At 41.3% G+C, this 19,600-nt stretch overlaps 2 protein-coding genes across 2 annotated transcripts; both read right to left on the minus strand.

Moving 5' to 3' along the window:
• Positions 1-118: 118 nt before the first annotated feature.
• On the minus strand, positions 119-3,420 carry hesx1 (HESX homeobox 1). The gene is made up of 4 exons (XM_076096331.1): positions 3,012-3,420; positions 1,920-2,068; positions 1,690-1,791; positions 119-555 (listed from the first exon to the last, which is right to left on the minus strand). The coding sequence occupies exons 1-4, from the start codon at positions 3,130-3,132 to the stop codon at positions 376-378; spliced, it is 552 nt and encodes a 183-aa protein (XP_075952446.1). The 5' UTR covers positions 3,133-3,420; the 3' UTR covers positions 119-375.
• Positions 3,421-5,031: 1,611 nt separating this feature from the next.
• On the minus strand, positions 5,032-9,674 carry cyc1 (cytochrome c-1). The gene is made up of 7 exons (XM_076096049.1): positions 9,524-9,674; positions 7,629-7,819; positions 7,405-7,531; positions 7,073-7,230; positions 6,803-6,963; positions 6,345-6,445; positions 5,032-5,688 (listed from the first exon to the last, which is right to left on the minus strand). The coding sequence occupies exons 1-7, from the start codon at positions 9,605-9,607 to the stop codon at positions 5,584-5,586; spliced, it is 927 nt and encodes a 308-aa protein (XP_075952164.1). The 5' UTR covers positions 9,608-9,674; the 3' UTR covers positions 5,032-5,583.
• Positions 9,675-19,600: the final 9,926 nt, after the last annotated feature.

Below are 19,600 nucleotides of genomic sequence, written 5' to 3' on the forward strand. Positions count from 1 at the left end.
ACCAGTAAACGAGTACAGTATGTAAATAACTAAAAACTACAGTGATGTAATGCAAAGGACAGACATGAGATTCAAATACTTTAATTAATTAGACTTTGTACAAGTTAGAGAACAGAAACTTATTCACATATTCAGACACTTAACATTACAAACGGATCCAGAGCAGATCTCATAACAAACTTCCTCGATACGGTGGATGTAGAAACCTATTTTTGTGCAAACATTAAATCCTGTGTTGGGTTTTTAAAGCAAACTGTGACTTTCATTTGTTAGCATTTGTTTTTCACAGTTGTGACATTTGGGAGGAAGGAAGAATAAAGACAGAAGCTGGTAGAAAGTGATGAATAAATGTCCACAGTTCAGAGTTCATCAGCATCACTCCTCCTCTTCCTCCACCTCAAGCTGCCGACGAGAGGCGAGCTCCAGCTCACCTCGGCCTTCGCTCGCCTTCACTCGACCTCTGACCCCGAGGTCAGCCACGGCCGTCTGAACCAGCTGCAGACGGGTTTCTCTGAGGGAACGTCTCAGCTTGGCCCGCCGGTTCTGAAACCAGATCTGAGAGAGAGAGAGTGGAAAATTAACGTGGCTCAGATCGCAGGAGAAGAAGCTTTAAGTATGTTTCATGTGGCCATTTCTTCTCACCTGCTTCTTAACTTTATACGCTCACACTCAGAATTGTCCCTTTTCTCATATAGTGTGATAAGCTACACTAATTGATAGTGCGAGAGACACAAACATGAATCTCATTGTGTTACTGGTTTTAGAGTACTGTCCTCTGTACCTTTTTTACACCCATTTACTTGTATTAGAGTATTATTAAAGCTAATATGAGGAACTTTAAATTTGTGTTGATTCTGGCGCCCCCTGTGGACTAAAGTGGTAGTGTTTCTGAGCATCAGAGTCCCTTTAGGAAACCTCTCATTTTACTGCAGCAGGGTCTGACAGTCTGCTCCTCTTCGTCCTGGTTCTGGTTCTCCCGTGCCTCCCTTCCCTCCAGCGGGTCCAGCAATATGTCCTGGGTCTCCAGCAGCATGGTGTCGCTGTTGGCTCCCAGAGAGGAGAAGCTCTGCTCCTGGAGGAGGAGGAGGAGGAGGAGAGGAGGAGGAGAGGAGGAGGAGGAGGAGACGCTGCTGCTGCCGGGAGCTGAGCTCTCCTCCTCCCTCCGGAGCTCCGGATACGGGTCTGTCCACAGTGGACCGGTCTCTGCTGGAGGCCCTGCTGGAGTCTGAGCTGAAGGAGTTTCTGGTGAACCTGCATGATTTCATCTGATTTCACCAGAATCCGACCCGGTGGCTCCGATGGCGAGCATTAAGAATAACTCTACGTATAGAAACAGACCATCTTCTCTCTGATGGTCTCATTTACTGATGGAGGTCTTATAGAGGATCAGGATTAAACTGAGACTGTTTCATAACCAGATAAAAGTTCCTCACAGTAACTCGACACTAATTCGACTTTTAATTAAGCCAAGACCTGTAACACGGCCTCGGTGAGGTTCTCTTTTAAACACCGAACATGTGTCCTGGTAGTAAAGTACGTTTATGAACCATTACGCCTGGAATCATCAAAATACTCTGTTGGATTCAAACAGTTTGTGATGACTTTGCACTGTGGGCTATGTGAGGTTTAAGAAGCAGTAGAGAGCTGTCTTCCTTCCAGGGTGGAGTTCTCATGGTGTGCTGTATGAACCTGTATTCTGTCCTCGTCCAGGTCCAGCCTCCCTGCCAGCTGCTCCCTCAGCTGGATACCTGGATAACAGTTCACCTGAAACACCGTCTCCAGTACATTCACCTGCACAGCAGAGAGATCAACAGACGGGTCCTCAACTTCATGGCATAACCGAACTCAGTGTTGAATGAGGATCTATTTGTTCGACTGATTGATTGATTGATTTATTAATTGATTGATTGATTGATTACCTGGCTGTTGGTGAAGGCGGTGCGCGGTCTGCGTCCGATGTACCAGTTTGATGTCGGCCTGGGAGAGTCCAGCTGATGATGATGATGATGATGATGTCGTTGTTGAGAACACGTACCGTTTCCTCTGTGCTCCTTCTCGGCTCCGATCTCTGGATATAAACAAAATTAAAATACATTTTAACGGGTTGATATTTGCCTTGACCACCTAACAGTGATCCATTTATTATGTATTCACAAAATATAAATGAGAACATTTTACATGATTTCTTTGTAATGATTACGTGCTTCATTAAACACTGATATTTAGTTTCATTTAGGTTACAGTTCAGTTAAGTTTCATTTAGGGACAATGAGACAATACTGTGATCCATCAATAGAGAAACTAGAGGCTCAATGAGAAAAGGTGGTTAAGAGTCGTCGTCCCAGAACAGCGTCTGGTAATAATTATCTCTTTAAAGCACTTTGTAAACTCTGTTTTTAAAGGTGCTGTATAAATAAACGTATTATTATTATTATTATTTCAGAGAGGCTGCAGGAGAGCTATACATTTTCAACAGCCACGGGTTGAATTGGTTTGTCCAAAAACAAAATGTTAATTGAAATATTTTCAGGCAAAGGGAAATATTAGAAAACTGAAAATGACTGAATAAATATATCAGCAATTTTAGGGAAATTAAGGAAAATATAAATAAGGATACAGAACTCAGCAGTTATATAATTACACAAATGAATGTATTTATAGAAAAGCAACTTTTACTCTGTTAAGATTTTCTACGAGCATCTTTTTAAATTAAGTGTAGAAAGTAGATTTTTACCGTTATAATCATTTACAGGATATTGTGGTGCACTGTGTCATTTATTTTTATGTCAAACCAAATGGTGTTTGCAATAATAATTGAGCTTTATATACCTCAACTTAAATATTATAAATGTGTGAGCCATGGGTCACACATGCCACATGCCAATGGATCAATTCAATATTTCTACAATTTTATAACTAAGCAATACATTAACATACACAATAATATCAGATTGTTGCTTCATAAATAAGAAAGAAACTTGGCTTTAAAGTCCAAACGCTTTGCTCCTCACCTGCCCAGGGTCGGTGGAGCTTCCGGCAGTTTCCAGGTCTTTCCGGCTCCAAACCCAGAATCCGATCGATGGAGAACGCCGGCCTGCTTTCTGCCGTCACGGAGGCCAGAGCGGACGCCATAATGATGGATCTGACTAACGGATCAATGAACAGCCCCGAGAGCAGAGAGCCTCCCAGCGTGCTAACAAAACTACTGGCAACAACCAAAAAACAAAACAAAAAAATAGTTCCATAAATCGAGTTTCTTTCAATATAACAGCTGGATGATGCTTTGAGTTCCCCACTGTGGACCTGTGCTCTGAATGGATGGTTTGTAAGTCTGAGCTACATGTGAAGCAGCAGGAAGACAAACCGCTGACTGCTGGTTTGAATGGGAGTGGAGGATTTACACTGGCCACCAATTAGAATTAAGAAGTGGTTTTTCCATGTGAATGAGGTTCCCTGAGGTTCCATACAGCGGCTAATCTCTGCCGTGTGTGTGTGTGTGTGTGTGTGTGTGTGTCACTGAGAAACAGCGTATTTACATTTTTAGTTTACTTCATTCAACACCTCTAAAAAATTAGCAAACTTTGCAGGACACAAAAACCCATCTTGTGTGTGTTTGTTTGTGTTTTCCCTCATGTGAATCAATGTTGAGAGAGTTTGTGAGATTAGGGTAAGAAGCCTGTTTTTAAAAACTGTCACACAAACACAAAGCCTAATTCCACCCTTTTCTTCTGAATTACCAAAGTAGACAATCAGTTTAGTTTTCACGGGAGAAGAATACGTCCGTCCTTCTGTTACAAGTCTGTGACGGAGCTTTAATCTAATAATAATAATAATGATAATGATAATGAGGGCAATAATAATGATCCGGGGAGATCCAGTAATGCCATTAGCCTAATCTGTGTGTGTTGTGATGCAGAAGAAGCTCGTAGCGACTGAATGCAGGTTGAAGCAGCGGGGAGGAAAACCTTTTCACAACCAGATTAGCTCCTAAGGAAGGCCCGAAGCAGCTTTAAACCAACCGCACACTTGTTTATTTATCTCACAATGAACAGCGGGATGAATGTAAGGATGTGATGATTACAGGCAGGGGGGGAGGGGGGAGGGGGGCACCCAAACTCAGCTTCAGTGTGATGACGTGTGGAACGGGGACACCGGGGATGTGTCCGTCTGTATTTTAGAGCTCTTTTAAGACAAACTAGTTATGCGTGTCTGCTATTAATCTCTCTAACATTAGTCCCTTCTACTCCTGTTCTATTTGTAACATAGCCTAACATTATGAAATACAAATGATTTAAGATACCGAGAGCTTTTTATTCAACAAATGACTGAACATAATTAGTTTGTTTGTGTGGCCCAGAGTTCAGGTCTTACACTAAATTACTTTTTGGGTTTGGTTGTAACATTTTCCTCATATGTTGGTACAATAACTGTCGAGATCATGTCATTTTATTAATTCAGCATTATACACATCTGAAAAGGGAGTACGAGGGGGGGGTGGGGGAGACACAAGATAACGTTCAGCTGGAACAAGCAGTTCAGTTTGTGTGGAGCAAATATCCTCCGCTTCGAAAAACTTTGACTTAGTTGTGACGCCTCCAGTTTTACTTCAGGATAAATTAACAGCTTAACAAGCAGTTTTTCTATCTTCATTAAATTGGTTGAATGTATTGTTATTGTTAGGAGATAAAGGCTGTTGTGTGTCAGACTTTGTGGAAAACAATAAAAAACAATCTGCTGATTTGTGACCGAATTATTTTTCTGTAGACTTTGTGAAATACAGACGGGAAGCAGAGTGATCGGATTCATTTCTAACACTTTCAAAAGGGATTAGCAACGTTCCGCTCTGGAAGTGAACAAATAAGCTCATAAGAAAGATTGTTCATTCACCAGTTTATTAAATATTTACATGACAAAGCGTAGAAGCAGATTCAACGAGTCAGACAGGACGACACGGGCGGAATAATAAAAAAAACAAAAAAGTGTGTTTGTGTGTAACGTCCACTAGAAAGAGAAGAACACCACACGGAAATGTTTCCTTTAAGATAATTTATTTTTGTACAGTAAAACAGAGGTTGCATTGCATCCACCGAGTGGCTTTGTGGAGAGGACAGGGGAGGATGTTACAAACTTTGATGCAACCATTCTCTCGGCGCCTGTATGGGTTTATTTAGCATCTTACAAAGACGGGCAGTCAAAGCAACTCAGTCGGTTTGTGACAAAGCGTCTGATACGAAATGTCAAGACCTCAACTGCTGCCAGATAAAACAAACAAAACTTTTGTGGAAGGTGCGTTCAAGAACGCCACAACTCTCTGACACAAACTTGAACCACAGTATTCCAGATGCAGGAACAATCTGTCGCACTATTGGTTCTACCGCACCCAACAACTAAAAACAAGCTTTCTTTAGACATAAACATATATTCTCATTTCTCTACCTCCTCCTAGAAAGGCATGTGCGTGTTCGTCAGTTGATCTGTTTTTTTTGTCCGTATGATAGTTATGAGGTGAGCGCTGTGGGGTCGTTGAACGCGGCCCTCTCTGGTAGGTTTTAGGCCTGGGTAAGCGGGGAGTTTGATCTCCGTTTACTTGGGAGGCCTGTAGGCGATCTTCCTGCTCTTCAGCACGGACCACCTGTGCCTCTTCATGTAGTAGAGCAGAGGGACGACGATGCCGGCGCCCATCAGCAACTGGGAGGAGAACGAGGACGGAGAGATTAAGCCACACATTGAGCTCCATGTTAACCCGTTTCCACTTGTTCAGAACACACGCTACAGATTCATTCATCAACACTGGAAATGTGCGTATTATAGTGCATAGAGAAGTCTTGTTGAATAAGAAACGGTGGAATAAATAAATCATGTAGCCGTCTGTGGGTATCCGGGCTCTACGATAGAGAAACTATCTGTATAAACACGTGTATGTAAACCATAGACTGTCTATGGTACAATAACGTCGCTGCCGTCTTTAGGACTAGATGACGTGATTTTGCTACAATGTTAGCGTAGCATAGCCCTGCACTGACCGATCTGAATGCCATAAAAAAAAAAAAAAACATTTAAAAAGTCTCAAATTACATAAAATCTATATTATTTACTGATTTAAATAATTTTAGACTATTTTATTCAAGCACTTATACCGCAGCTTGCGTATTTAGTATTTGACAACTTTGAGGTGTTTATACATGTTTTTCTAGAAAAAGCCTTTTTCATTCAACAAAAGAAGCCACAAAGTATTGAAATAAAAGTAATGTTTTGGTGTGTGTACCCAGCTAGTATCGGTACATTTCAATTTCAGATGCAGTCCGGGGTGTGTGTGTGTGTGTGTGTGTGTGTGTGTGTCGTACCTTCAGTCCCATGCGTTTACGTTGGTCGTGCTCTGGCTCGGCGGCCCACCTCAAGAACGTACACACGTCTTTAGCAACTTGGCTCATGGTGGCAGGGGTTCCTGTGGAATCAGAGTGTATGTTAACGTAATGCTCTCCTAGACACGGGGTGGATGAAATTATCAAGTCCATTTAATACTTCAAAAAAAGAATGCATTTCTAGTGAAGCAAGCCAATCTTTTAATATATTTTTATTATGTAAAAAGTAGTTTCTTCCATCTTTGACAAACTGAAAACATAAGCTTTATATATCTATAGCTATCTATATATATATATATCTATATAAATATGACAAAGACATATTTCCTGGGATACTAGAAGCGCCCCCTCAAAATATATCGATGTCGATGCATTTTCAGTTCTGACATCATCATTGTGCGACAGGTCTGAGCACACATACACACTGCATCTTCACGTACCGTCGTCATACTCCAGCACCTCATTGTAGATGGGCGGGGCCATGCCGATGGCCTGGCCAACGAAGTACGGGTTGTAGTAGAGATCTTCTCTCACCTCCACTCCTGCCGGGGGGTCGCAGTATCCCGTCAGCAGGCTGAACACGTAGTCCTCTCCTCCGTGTCTGAGGGGAGCAGCGGAACAAGTGAACACCGAGGATATGTGGATTTTTCCGGGCTGATTTCATGGCTATTAGACTAAACCGTGCAGGTTTTCTGTCTTTTGGTTGTTACCTGGCGTTGACGATGTAGCTGAGATCTGGAGGCAGGGCTCCGTTGTTGGCGTTGCGGGCCGCCTCAGGGTTGGCGTAGGGCTTTGGGAAGTAGTCCGACAGCTTTCCTGGCCGGGTGAACATCTCTCCAGTCTCATCGGGACCGTCCACTACCTCAACCTGAACACAAGGAACCTTTTAAGTATGGCTGAAAACCCGAGAATATAACCGCAGATTACTAAAAATAACCAAAATTACATTTATCAAAAACATGTAAACTGTAAAATACTAAGACAGTGATGTGGGATCAATTTAAAACCGCACCACCATAAACTCACACACACACAGCCTCACCTCCTCGGCGATGGTCTTAACCTCGGCCTCTGTGTGCGACACTCCCACCAGGTTTCTGAAGGCCAGGTACTCCATACTGTGGCAGGCTGAACACACCTGCTTATACACCTGGTAGCCACGACGAATACTGCAGAAAGAGCGAGACAGGAAGACAAAGTCAGACTATAAAAAGGGCCAAAACGAATGCAGACACTGGAGGACGTGTGTGTGTCCATCCATCCTACCTAGCGTGGTCCAGAGAGGACAGAGGTCCAGCGTGGCTCCAGGGGTAATTGGGGGGGTGGAGCTCCAGGTCGGAGGCTTTGACGGACTGGTGCAGCATCAGGGCGAGCCCCGCCCCCCCGGCTGTGACCACGCCCATCGTGGTCAGGGCAACCTTCTTGCTCCGCGGCAAACTGGCGAAGGACATTTTGGCCTACGAGAAACAAAGACCACAAGAGTCCAGTTAAGTCATCTACTTACAAATCATCCAAGTGCAATAATGTACACGGGATTATTCAAAACATCCAACGACTTTATATTCTGTTACAAGACTGACTGACACCACGAATGAAACAAATGATTAATCTGTTAGTTCTTCGAGTAATTTTGAGAGAAAATGGAAAGAATTCACTGGTTCTTGCAAACCAGATGAGAGTATTGCTGTGTTGTTGGACAAAACACCGGAAACAATCAAAGCCATATAACAGTAACCAAACACGATTCTTTGTACTCAGTGTTTATCTGATGCTTTACAGAATTTGAATTGAAGTTAAAGTCTTAGCAAATAGGACTGCAACTAACAATTATTACCATCAATTAGTCTGCCCAGTAATTTCTTGATAAAAAAAAGTTTTTGTCTATAAAATATCCAAATAAAATTGAAAATCCTAATTTGTGGAAGCTCAGTGACACATCTGCACCTTGCTGGTTTTGTCCCACCAACAGTCTAAAGCCAACGACAGTCTGATTACATCATCAGAGACAAAGAAAAGCAGCAAACCCTCACATCTCAGAGGTTGGAGCAACGAGGAACTGCTCGGCATTTTTACTTGAAATATGATTCAAAGATGATCAAAACAGATGCTTATTAACTACCGTCTATCAGCTAATCGATCCAGCTCTAGTCACAATATTGATACTATTTTGAAGTGCAGTTCATCCTAATGCCCTTGCTTATAGCGCGTATGCTGATCGTACTTATGAAACTGCCCTTCACTTCTGTAACCAGGCATCACCCCTGTATCAGGACACACACAAACACACACCTCCAGCCTAAAACCAAGCTACACAGGAGAGGCGCATATTTACGAATTTGGGACTTGAAATGGTGAAGTGGTATCTGCCAGTGGACAAGTGACACCATTTAAAAATATTAAATATTGGAACACATAGTGGTCTCGTAGTTTATCTATCCACCTACCTACCCATCTGTCTAACTACCTGTCTTTCATTCAATCTATATCTATCTGTCAATCTATATCTGTCTGTCCGTCTGTCTACCTAACATATCTACATACCTGTCTATCTATCTGTCCATCCATCACACCAATAAACGGCTAAAGACTGCTTTGATTACCGGAAGTCCTTTCAGTCCTTGAAATGCTAACTCGTTAGCTTGCCGGTTAGCTTCTTTGGCCGTTGCAGTTTATGCCGAAAACATCTTTACAATGTGAAACATGTCAATATCAAAACAGTTACAGACACTAACAACACATACCGTGGAGTGCATATCCGTATCCCTGTACCTTATGGTACAAGTTTAACTTGAGCTAACCTTTTAAATTTTGCCGGGTAGTTTGAGACGACTTCATGATCTAGCTAGCGTTAGCTAACGGGTCAGTTTGCTCCGTGTAGCTACCAACGTTTTCTAGATCTTCTGCCTTTGTTGTCGCAGTAATTGACGCCATGTCAATCTCTATGCTTACAGAGTGACAACATATAAGAGCAGCTGGTGTCACGGTTGTTGCTGAGAGCCTAAAAATGTGTGAGAACACGAGTGACCTTGTCTCAACTAGGCTAACATGTAGCTACTTAGCTAACAGTAGGACACCTCACAGCAGCACATTTATATTAAACCTATTGTTCTAAACACATTCCATCCTGGGTGCTAAACACAATACTCCATCTATCGACCTACCACGGGGGTCTTGATAGTTTTCGGTGTGAGGAGGAGACACACTCTCCCACTCCCCGATAGCACCGAGACTCGTAGCGCCGCCATCTTCTTCTCTGCGGTTCTGAGCTGACAGAGAAGCGTCCCGCACTGACGCGAAGACAAGAAACAATACTTTTTCCGGTCTGAACCTTCAAAATAAATACAGCCTGCGTGAAGTCAACTGTTATCACGCAGCTCTCAACTGTCAGAATAAAACCATTGAGAGCCACAACTTCCATTATGTATGAAAAAACTAAAAGAATGAATGGAATTAAATAATATACACATAACTATACTCATAGGCAATTACCAATATTTGCATACACGTAGAGAAAACATGTCTTGCTGGTTACTATTGAAGGGTTAGAGTCGCACAACTACATCTCAGAGCAGTACACAATATGTATAACATAAGAGCCCCATAATGCTTATGGAAAAACTTAAAAGGATAAACTAATCATACAGGTGGACTTTTTTCATCCGTAACACTTTGTACTTGTGTTTGATTTGAAATCTGATGTTTAATTGTCATGTTTAATTGAGCTAATCTAACATTAAACATGACATTTAAACATTATCTCCAAAGAGGAATGAGGATTTTGTCCAGTACAGTATGCTGACAGTATGCTGATTAATCAGTATCACTAACAACTTTGTGAAATAATGCTCACATTAAATCATATTGTTTTGATGTATGTCAAAATATATATACCCTACCAACACCTGTCTGTCACAGTGTGACATATTTGGGATTTTTGCTCCATTTCCTCTTTGGAGATAAACGAGTATGTCTCTTGAATGATGTACAGTTTGTCTTTTTCTTTGCATAGTGTTCCTCATTGCCCGCTCAGTGTTGAGTCTTCTGCTTTTATTTAGAAGGTAGCCCTCACGGACAGACCGGAATCAGGGCTGATTCTGACTTGACTTGATGCAAACTTACACAACGAGGATTTACACAAACATTTTTTCGCATTGTTTAGTAACAACTTACAAAATTAAAAAAAAATCTAAACATTTTAAGTATTAATTTTAATGATCAGTTTGTAATTGATCAGCCGTGAAGGTGATTTTGTGGCAGTAATGTAAAGTCTCCACACAGCGGCTGCTCTTCATAGCGTTTGACCTACATTGTGAAGTTTGTGTGAGACTGTAACTCAACTAACATGATTTTAGTTATGACAGAAACCATTTTATATATCCCCTTTGAGTTTATTTAAGTGGTTTATTATTCAAGCCGAGGGCATATGAGGATAAGAATAGTAGTGCATGATTCCGCCCCCAGTGACCCCAAATAACTTTTGAAGGAGAAACTTTATTGAACCATGACAACATGCCCCTTTCACAGTGGAATCAACACGTGGCACTGTTTTCTTTTTTATTTCTTGTTCGTTGTGACTGAAAACAAGTAAACATTTCGATGACATATTTGACTTATCTTTACTTGAGGGTAGATAAAAAAAACAACTAAATCATAGCCCTTTAATAAATAGTTCACGTTCTTTATTGTCATATCCACATCAGTTACAGTGAAGCAGTCGTTGGTAATTTAATTCTTGGATCTCAGACTCCCTCGAACAGTGCTCATACAAATAGGCCGTGTATTTAAAGTTGTGTGAATAAAATCTTATTAGAATCTAAGACAGAATAGAGCTGCAGCTAAAATATAGGAATAAACTAAAATACTTAATGAAATATAATGCTGCAGGTAAAAGTAAAATGCATATATATATATACATACAGTATATATGTATACTATATAGCCTATATTTTAGCTGCAGTTCTGTATTTTCTTCATGTTTGTTTTTTTATTCATTATTTAGTTGTGTTATTTTATTCATGATCAAATCAAACCTTCCATAATCACTGTTTTTTTGACCGATGTTATTCCCCAGACAGGGTTTCCATGGTGATATGTGGTAACGGGCAACACAAAGAACACAAAGAAGGAATTTCATACTAAAAAGACGTGTAACTTGGGAAGATACTCACTTTATATGTCTGATTTAGACTGGAGAGCCCTCACATTAGCCTCATGGAATGTATTTTGGCATGTTGTCCCCCTTCTCTTCCATGTTGAGAGCGAGCCTTTGGAGGGTAAGAACAGGAGGAATAATAACAGGAAGCACAGACTGTTTAAAAACGTACACATGGGCACATGCCTATTGTTTTAAGACAGACTTGAAATATTATGAACCTGTCCTTTAACAACTTTATTGCAGCATCACAAACCCAAATAGGACGACAAAGAAAAAGATGAAGCGGTTGTACTTGTGTCCTCCAGAAGATGGAGGCACAGCGTCAAAAAATGAAACAAACAGGGACATAAACTGAAGCCTAATGTCACTCCTCAAAAACGGCTGTGGGGGTTAAACCTCACTCACACAAACAAACGGTTACACATAACGTTTAAAAGTTTGGCGTCACCTGCCAAAAAATCTTGATTCATATGAGTCAGATGCCTGAGATGACTACTCTATATTTTTAAATAGTCTTTCTTTGCACGATTGCACAATAATTCATCCTATAACAAGGTGGAATATGTACAGGTGTGTCGCTTAAAGGTCTGTGTAGGATTAAAACTTCTCCCGTGTGCCAAACGAAAGGCCTTATCTCGAGCCAGTTGTTGTGAGAGTGACATAGGTCATATAGAGAATAGCAAAGCCAGTGTGGATATTGGAGTATCAGCTGAACATACTACGGACTGAGGAATCACAGTTTAAAGCTCTTCAATCCAACCACTGAGTAGACTGCAGAGGTTCCAAAGAAAACCCTGGAGATCTTTTGGTTGCCGGCATAGTGGTCACTACTGGTACTGCTCCTCAAAGGAGATTAAAACATAAAGAAAAGGTGTTACTGCGACCAAAACTTTGAATCTCACCATGTATATTTATATACATACACACACACGCTGAACAACAACTGAAAAGCAGGATGTTGATGTTTGTATTAACGTGGGTAATTTGTGCGTGTAAAAGATGGAATTAATCACCTGAATCAGGTAATTTAACATGTAAATGGTGCAAAAATACTTTATTAAGTAAAACCTATAACTTTTCAGACAAATGTATTGCTAAGTGGACCTCCATCAGAGACACGAGATGGAGACGGAAGATATAATCTAAATAATAAAAAGGACAAACATCTAGCCTGAAATATTAAGATACATAAAAACACCCAGCTTGTTTGAATGAGCTGAAGTTGATTGTGAGTGGAGCCGCAGATGGATGTTTGGTGTTTTGACAGCAGGTGGGTAATAAACTATTCATCAGCCCCAGCAGTGTCTGTCATCGCCTGTCATGTTAGCTTGACAGGAGGCCTTCCCTGTGCGTGCTGTGCATGCGACGCGCTCCAAATGCACAGCGAGATGACAACCGCTACGGCTTGATATTAGACTCAAACCAAGAGCTCATTAGAAATTACACACGAGCACCAATTAGAAACCTAGAGCCTCACTTTGTTCACCGTAATGTCGGAAAACCACAAGAAACTTTCTCAAAACCGCAGCCGTTTGGATAACGTAAGTTTTACATGCAGCTAATGCTAACGTGTGTAGGATACCATGAAAAGTTATTCCGGTGTTTAACAACTTGGGTCTTATTTTTGTAGTTTTTTTCCATCTTTCCTATCAATAATAATAACAAAGATGTGGGAACAAAGTGACATCACTACAAGAAGTCTGATTGGTGACAGACCAACATATTCTAAGTGCGTCAAACTAAACCCTCTAGCGGGAGTTGTGTCAGGGATGGCTTGTCCTCGTTACAGTTTTCAAAATAAACTTCTGTCTTCACAGGAAGTTTAGACAGCAAAACCACTCAGTTAGGTTCAGGAAAAGAGCGTGGTTGACGTTATCTTGACTAAAGACTCGTGATTAGCGCCTCACGTGACGGAGGCTGGTTCCTTAAAACACAGCAGAGTCCATATCAATATTAGGCTACTATTGAGAGCAGTTGAACTCGTCGAGAGACCGAGGTTGAGCTTTTCAATCAGCATTAACATTGTTGTTTTGTTTTTTTGTGCTGATCAGCAAAGAGTTGAGATCTGGGTTATTAAAACGAGACCAGATTAGCATTCGCTAGTTCATATACTTGCATATTTCATGGTTTTATGTTGCGCTTCAGGAGACAAAAGTTTGGCTTTTCAATCAGCATGAAAAGCTTGTTCTGTCACAACTTTGCATGTTTTCACAGTGTTGTCGCTGAATGCATTGATTATAATGGAGTCATAAAGAGAGATTTTTATTTAAATGTATTATTTTAATGTGGAACAGATCAACCTTCACACGCTGGTGAGCAGATCTGACATCTGAAGTTATTGTCTCAGACCTTTTTAATGGCTGCCATGGAAGCATGCTGTGTAATTATAGTCACGTTAGCTGTCATGAAGATTATGGGCCGTACATCAGTCTCTGCGCCAGCGTGTGTTGTTGAGATTCGTGTATTTTGAAGTGCACGTGGCTGCGACATTGAGTGCGGCTTGTTGTGCAGAGAATAGTGTATGTGTGTGTGTGTGTGTGTGTGTATCGGTGCTCGTCACTGGTGTCGTGTCAGACGTTTAAATCACAGTGAGCGGCTCTTTGACAGCCTCTGCGTATCTGTGTTCCGACTCTGTGACATTAATTATACCGGCGTGTGTGCAGATAAACAGGCTGCAGGTGTGGCTGCGCTCGAGCAGGCGGATGATTTAACTGCTATGCAAGCTTCTTTTTAAAAGAGGCAATAATTGATCCTTCTTTGACTTTAAGACACTATGGATGTCACAAAGCGATTAAAAAAAAGTAACAGGGTTAGGATGCAAATGCACATGAAGCAGACGGACAGGATCAGTTCAGTGATTCATTTAAAAGGTACAGTATAGGTTAACAGGTAAAGCGGCAGATTAACCAAAGCTCAAAAGCAAACTAGAATTACCGCCTCGCAGTTGTAGGCCTGCACCAACCAGTCAAGTTGTCAAGATGTCCATCCAAAATATCACTTCATCATTTTATCCTCTTAGACATTTGTGTAAAATTGTCACCAAAAACGTGTTTTGTGAGGTCACTGTGACCTTTGACCACCAAATTCTGACCAGTTCATCCATGAGTCCAAATGGACGTTTGTGTGCCGATTCTATAGAAGTCTATGAGAAAATGACTCTACTTCTCTCTTGATTTATTCCCTCAGTAAACATTGTAAACATGAGTTTATGGTCTCAATCTCTAGTTTCAAGTCTTCTTCAATACAGCATGATGTTCATTTAGTAAACTATGGTCCATTTAGAGTCAAACAGACCATAAAGCAGGGGATGCTTTAGGACGGGGCTTACTGTGATTGGCAGGTCGCTACCAGAGCCTGTTGTTAGCCATACAATATGAATGTGTCTGTACCTCATGCTTTTGTGTTTGCTTCTGGAGATTGATAAATGTTGTTCATGTCAGACTGACTTTTCATCCGGACTGTAATATCTCCCTCTGGATCCTGGTGTAGCCATATGTAAAGCACATAATGGGGTACGAGCACCAAATGTACTGTGCTCCTCCGAGGCCATTGCATCCTCAGTGGTGTCCTCTGTTTGAAGTTGCCCTGTGTTGTTTTTGGCCCTGTTATTTGGATCAAAGACGGAGATGCAGCATTAGCGCATCATTATTGTGATGCATTAGATCTTATGTGACATTTCCTTCCCCATCTTTGTTTGTTCACTCGTAGGCTCTTTTCAAGTTTCTCTCTCTTCACTGAGCCACATCTCCTCACCTCTGCTCAGCCAAGCAAAACAGCAGGGTTTTCTGCTTGGAGGCTTAAAAAAATGTATGAATATTTGTTAATGAAGCTTTTTAAATCGTTACCGGTTGTTTTATTGAGAAACCGTATGTGAGTTGTGGATTTAAAGGCACGGTTGGTAATATTTTCCAAAACATTTTTCGATATTTTTGATGAAATTCTCTTTACATCCTGACAGCAATCAATGAATCAAAGGCTCTGACAAAAAAAAATAAAAAATTGTGTTTGATCCTGTTCATCCCCTTTCCAGAGAAGTCATAAAACTGCTCGCTGGACCAAACACTTCTTAAACACTGACACCATGTCTGTTATTGTTGTCTGAGCTGTGCACGTTGAGCTATTTATTGTCGATATTGTGATTTACTCTGATAATGTTTAACCAACCTCTCAAGCCAAAGATGAGTATTTCTCAACTTTGGAGCCTACAGAGGGTAAAAAAGAAGGTTGTAAGAGTGGAATCAGATTCCCACAAAAACTCATCATTGTATTGATGTGAAAGACATACAATACTTTACACACACACACACACACACACACACACACACACACACACACACACACACACACACACACACACACACACACCGGTAACCTTGCATGACTCTCCACAAAGTTACAAGACCTTCATTGTCGCGCAGCACCCCAGATCGATTCATTTATTAATGAGCGCTGATGACGGCGGTCTGCTCGCTGCGCCGCATCCTTGAGACTCATAAGCAGGTCATTATACGTGACCTCGATGGATTCTTAGTTCAGACAAGCAGAGCGAGCATTAAAAGCCGTCTCCTCCACCTCCCACGACATACTGAATAGTTAAATCCAAGCTTTCCAAGATGAACATCGTGTGGATTGAGGGGGTGGGGAAGGGTCAGCGTGCTTTTTTAACACGGAGCATGTTTTATTCATGTGTGAAAGAGCATGAGAGCTTAATGTGAGACGCAAACTCAGACAGGTGAAGGTGTGTACAGCCGGTGCTGAAGGACGTTGATGGCTTTCTGTTCTGTCTATTAAAGCCAATAGTTTTCTAAACATACCATCATACCATGTGGACGTCTTTTTTTCAAGGCAACCAGAGGTGTTTATTTGTTTATTAGGTAATTATCCACCGTTAAAAACATTTTATTCCTAATAAGAAAGATTATTGTTGCATAGTAAAACCATGGAAGCATAATTCCGGCAAGAAAAAAACAAAAATACTTTCGGTAGGTCAAGATTTTTACCCATAATTTAATATCTCATAATTTTGACTCACTATGAGAATATATATATATTTTTGTCATGTATAACTTTCCATCTATTTTTTTCTTTTCCACTCTAAATTTAGTTGTGCAACCCTGTCATACAATGACAAATATAAACCTCCACTAGAGGGCACACCAGAGACCTCAGGATTGTATAGAAATCCTGGATAGCACGATTGCCATATCGTTAATTCTTAGATGCTATTTAAGGCCCCAAAAATCAAGCACTGTGTGTCACAGCTCCATGCGGCCCCTACGGTTCATGTACTTATTTCATCTTGCGGAGATGTAGCGTTAATTTCTGAGGTCAAGCACAGCCCACGCGAAGCAGTCATCATGACTGATCAATGACGTGGATGGGTTTACAATGGAGTTAGTCGAATGTCCCATACAGACGCTAAACGGTGCCTCGGTGCGTCAGAGGACGCAGAGGGACACGAAGTCAACAGTCTCAGTATTTGATCAGTTGTGAGTCAGAACGGGGGTCTATGACGTGCAACATGTCAGTGGTATGCCATCTCTGAGAGAGAAAAATTATACATAAAAGATGGATACAGCAAACTAACAAGGTTCAGGATTCAACCAGGAGTTCTCGGGTTTTTTTCTTCTTCTTCTGTTTGGCTTCAAATTGAATTGACTCAGTAGCATGTTTTATTCAGATGGAGGGAGAACGGCAGTGAAGGGGAGGAAGGACCCAGGCAGTGGAAGCTCTGTGCTGATGTGGGACTTCAAGTCAGACTCACACAGCGTGTTGCAGAGATCAGGGACTCCACCGCTGAACCACAGGCATGCTGGAGACAAAGTGGTGGATTTTGTCTCTTGAAGAATGAATGTGGAGTCAAATTGGGTTATGGTGAGGAAATAAAGTATCCTTTTCCTGTTGTTGGGAATAGTGGGCTTAAGAATGAATGGCTTTACAGGACGCAAGAAACTAACCTTGAACATAACTTTGGCAACAACCCCAACTAATGATCTGTGTGCCAGCTTGTCCTGAAAACTCTACGGGGATCTGAGTCTTTCTAAGGCACTTCTCTGGTTGTAACATAACAATGTAAGTTCTAAAAGTGTTTCCGTGACCAACGGTATTATTTTAGGAGTAGTTCTTAGAACCGGTTAACATCTCTGCTTAGGAGGTGACACTGAAGTCTGAGTTCAGAGACTTCAGTCACAGGTAGCCGGCGCGACACTATGCTAGTAGGCTAGCCTAAGCGGCTGCTTTGAATAAAAGAACAATGAGCTTTGTGTTTGTGGAAATCATAAATTAGTACAGCGCAAACATCTCTGTGGCCAAAAGTTAAGTCAAATCAGTACATCTGAAAAATGTAAATTGTTTTTAATTGTTCCAGATGAGGAGAGAGCGTATGCAACCGTGAGCGCTCTGCCTTTATTGTGCAGCCATTCAGAGCGCTTCAAGTTGACGTCACTGTAGTAAATAGAACAGAAGCTTGTTTTGTCCGTGTCTGTCTGTCCTGAACTTTATATGTTGGACAGACACTATCATAACAAAGACCGAAACGCTCATTTGTGGGAGCAGATCGGCCGGGCCGACACTGAATGTTGCTGGTTTTGCTTTTATCACCGTACGCCTTGTCACACCTTGCTCTGTCAGATTTTTTTCTTTGTTTTTCTTTAAAAAAAAACTGCAAACACAATCTGCAGCTTAACTGAATTTAGCATTGACTCCACTGTCCAGTTCACTTCACTGACGTACGTCAACTCTCCAGGAAAACAGCAACTCTTTTGGTGCATGTTAACGCAGTTTTACATACCGTCTGTGGCTCACGTTATATTATTATTTCATTCAGTTCTTCACACAAAACTACTAAGTAAAAACCAAAAGATGAATAGAAACAGTTGCAACTCATCGTGGCTTCCTCGTCTTCTGCAGTTTTCCCTCTGCAGCCTAACTGAGACTCAAACAGGTGGCTTTTAAATGCAGCATTCTGAAAGCAAACTGAGGCCGAGTGCAAAACGAATGAAAGGTTTCCACTTCACCACTGTGTCGTCCTGCTTGTTCCTATTACACAGAGTATTACTGCTGTCAAGGTCTGTTTACCTCACCTGACTCACACACACCCACACACACACACACACACACACACTGGCTGTAGCACTTCACTGATAAAAAGAACGAGGCTTAAATGCAACTAGCAGATACACAGATGACAAACACAAGTAAACAAGTAGCGCTACACATCTTGCAACCTCACAAACACCCCCTCATTTTCTCACTATCATGTGACACATGATCAAACAGACTTCACAAGCATAACAAAATGTCCCTGAACCTGAAATTGATACTCAATCCAAGATGCAGGTACAGTCACGGAGGGATGGAAGGCAACATCCTTACTGGAATAAAGACCACGTAAAAAATAAGCAAAAAGAAAAAAACGAGTGAAAATTCACTTCGTAAGATTTTTTGAAATGGTAATATTTATGGCCTAACTTGAAATGAGCTACATTTCACTAGTATTAGGAAGTGTTGTATGTCGTAATGAGCATATAATGCTGAAAAGTAGTATTTATTCACTTAAGATATTTAAAACTGAAATGTCACTTGTTAGGTGATGTGTCTTATATTAAGTGTGATAATATATATGTTGGATATAGATGAAGGGATGGGGGTAGGTGGATGGGTGGATGGGCGGGAGAGAAGGGATGGGGAGGATAAAGATGGTCGTGGACTGATGGGTGATGGACCACTGTCGTCTGGTGGTCCTAGGGGGAGTAGAGACTCAACAATGGGGCTGTCTCTTTGAGGGCTCCGATGTTGCAGAGTCCCTAGAGTTATTTTCCAGAGCAAAGGTGATGTCGAGCAGATCAGTTGTGCTGAAATACTTTTGTGCGGAGGAAATGAGATGATGTGTTTGTGGCGTGGTCTTTGTTCCTAGCTATATACCTTCATTTGATGTTTGTTCTGGTATCCGATGCCGTCTTGTCTTTTCAGTTAAGTGTCCAAATCGAAACTTTTCACTTCACAAAATGCAGCAAAGAAGAACGGATTAACAATAACCCTCGTGTTTTTTTTTTTAAAGTTCAGGTTATGAGAAGTTCCAGGT

Source organism: Anarhichas minor, unplaced genomic scaffold (genome assembly GCF_050575085.1).
Source record: "Anarhichas minor isolate MPS153535 unplaced genomic scaffold, ASM5057508v1 ptg000021l, whole genome shotgun sequence".
NCBI lineage: Eukaryota > Metazoa > Chordata > Actinopteri > Perciformes > Anarhichadidae > Anarhichas > Anarhichas minor.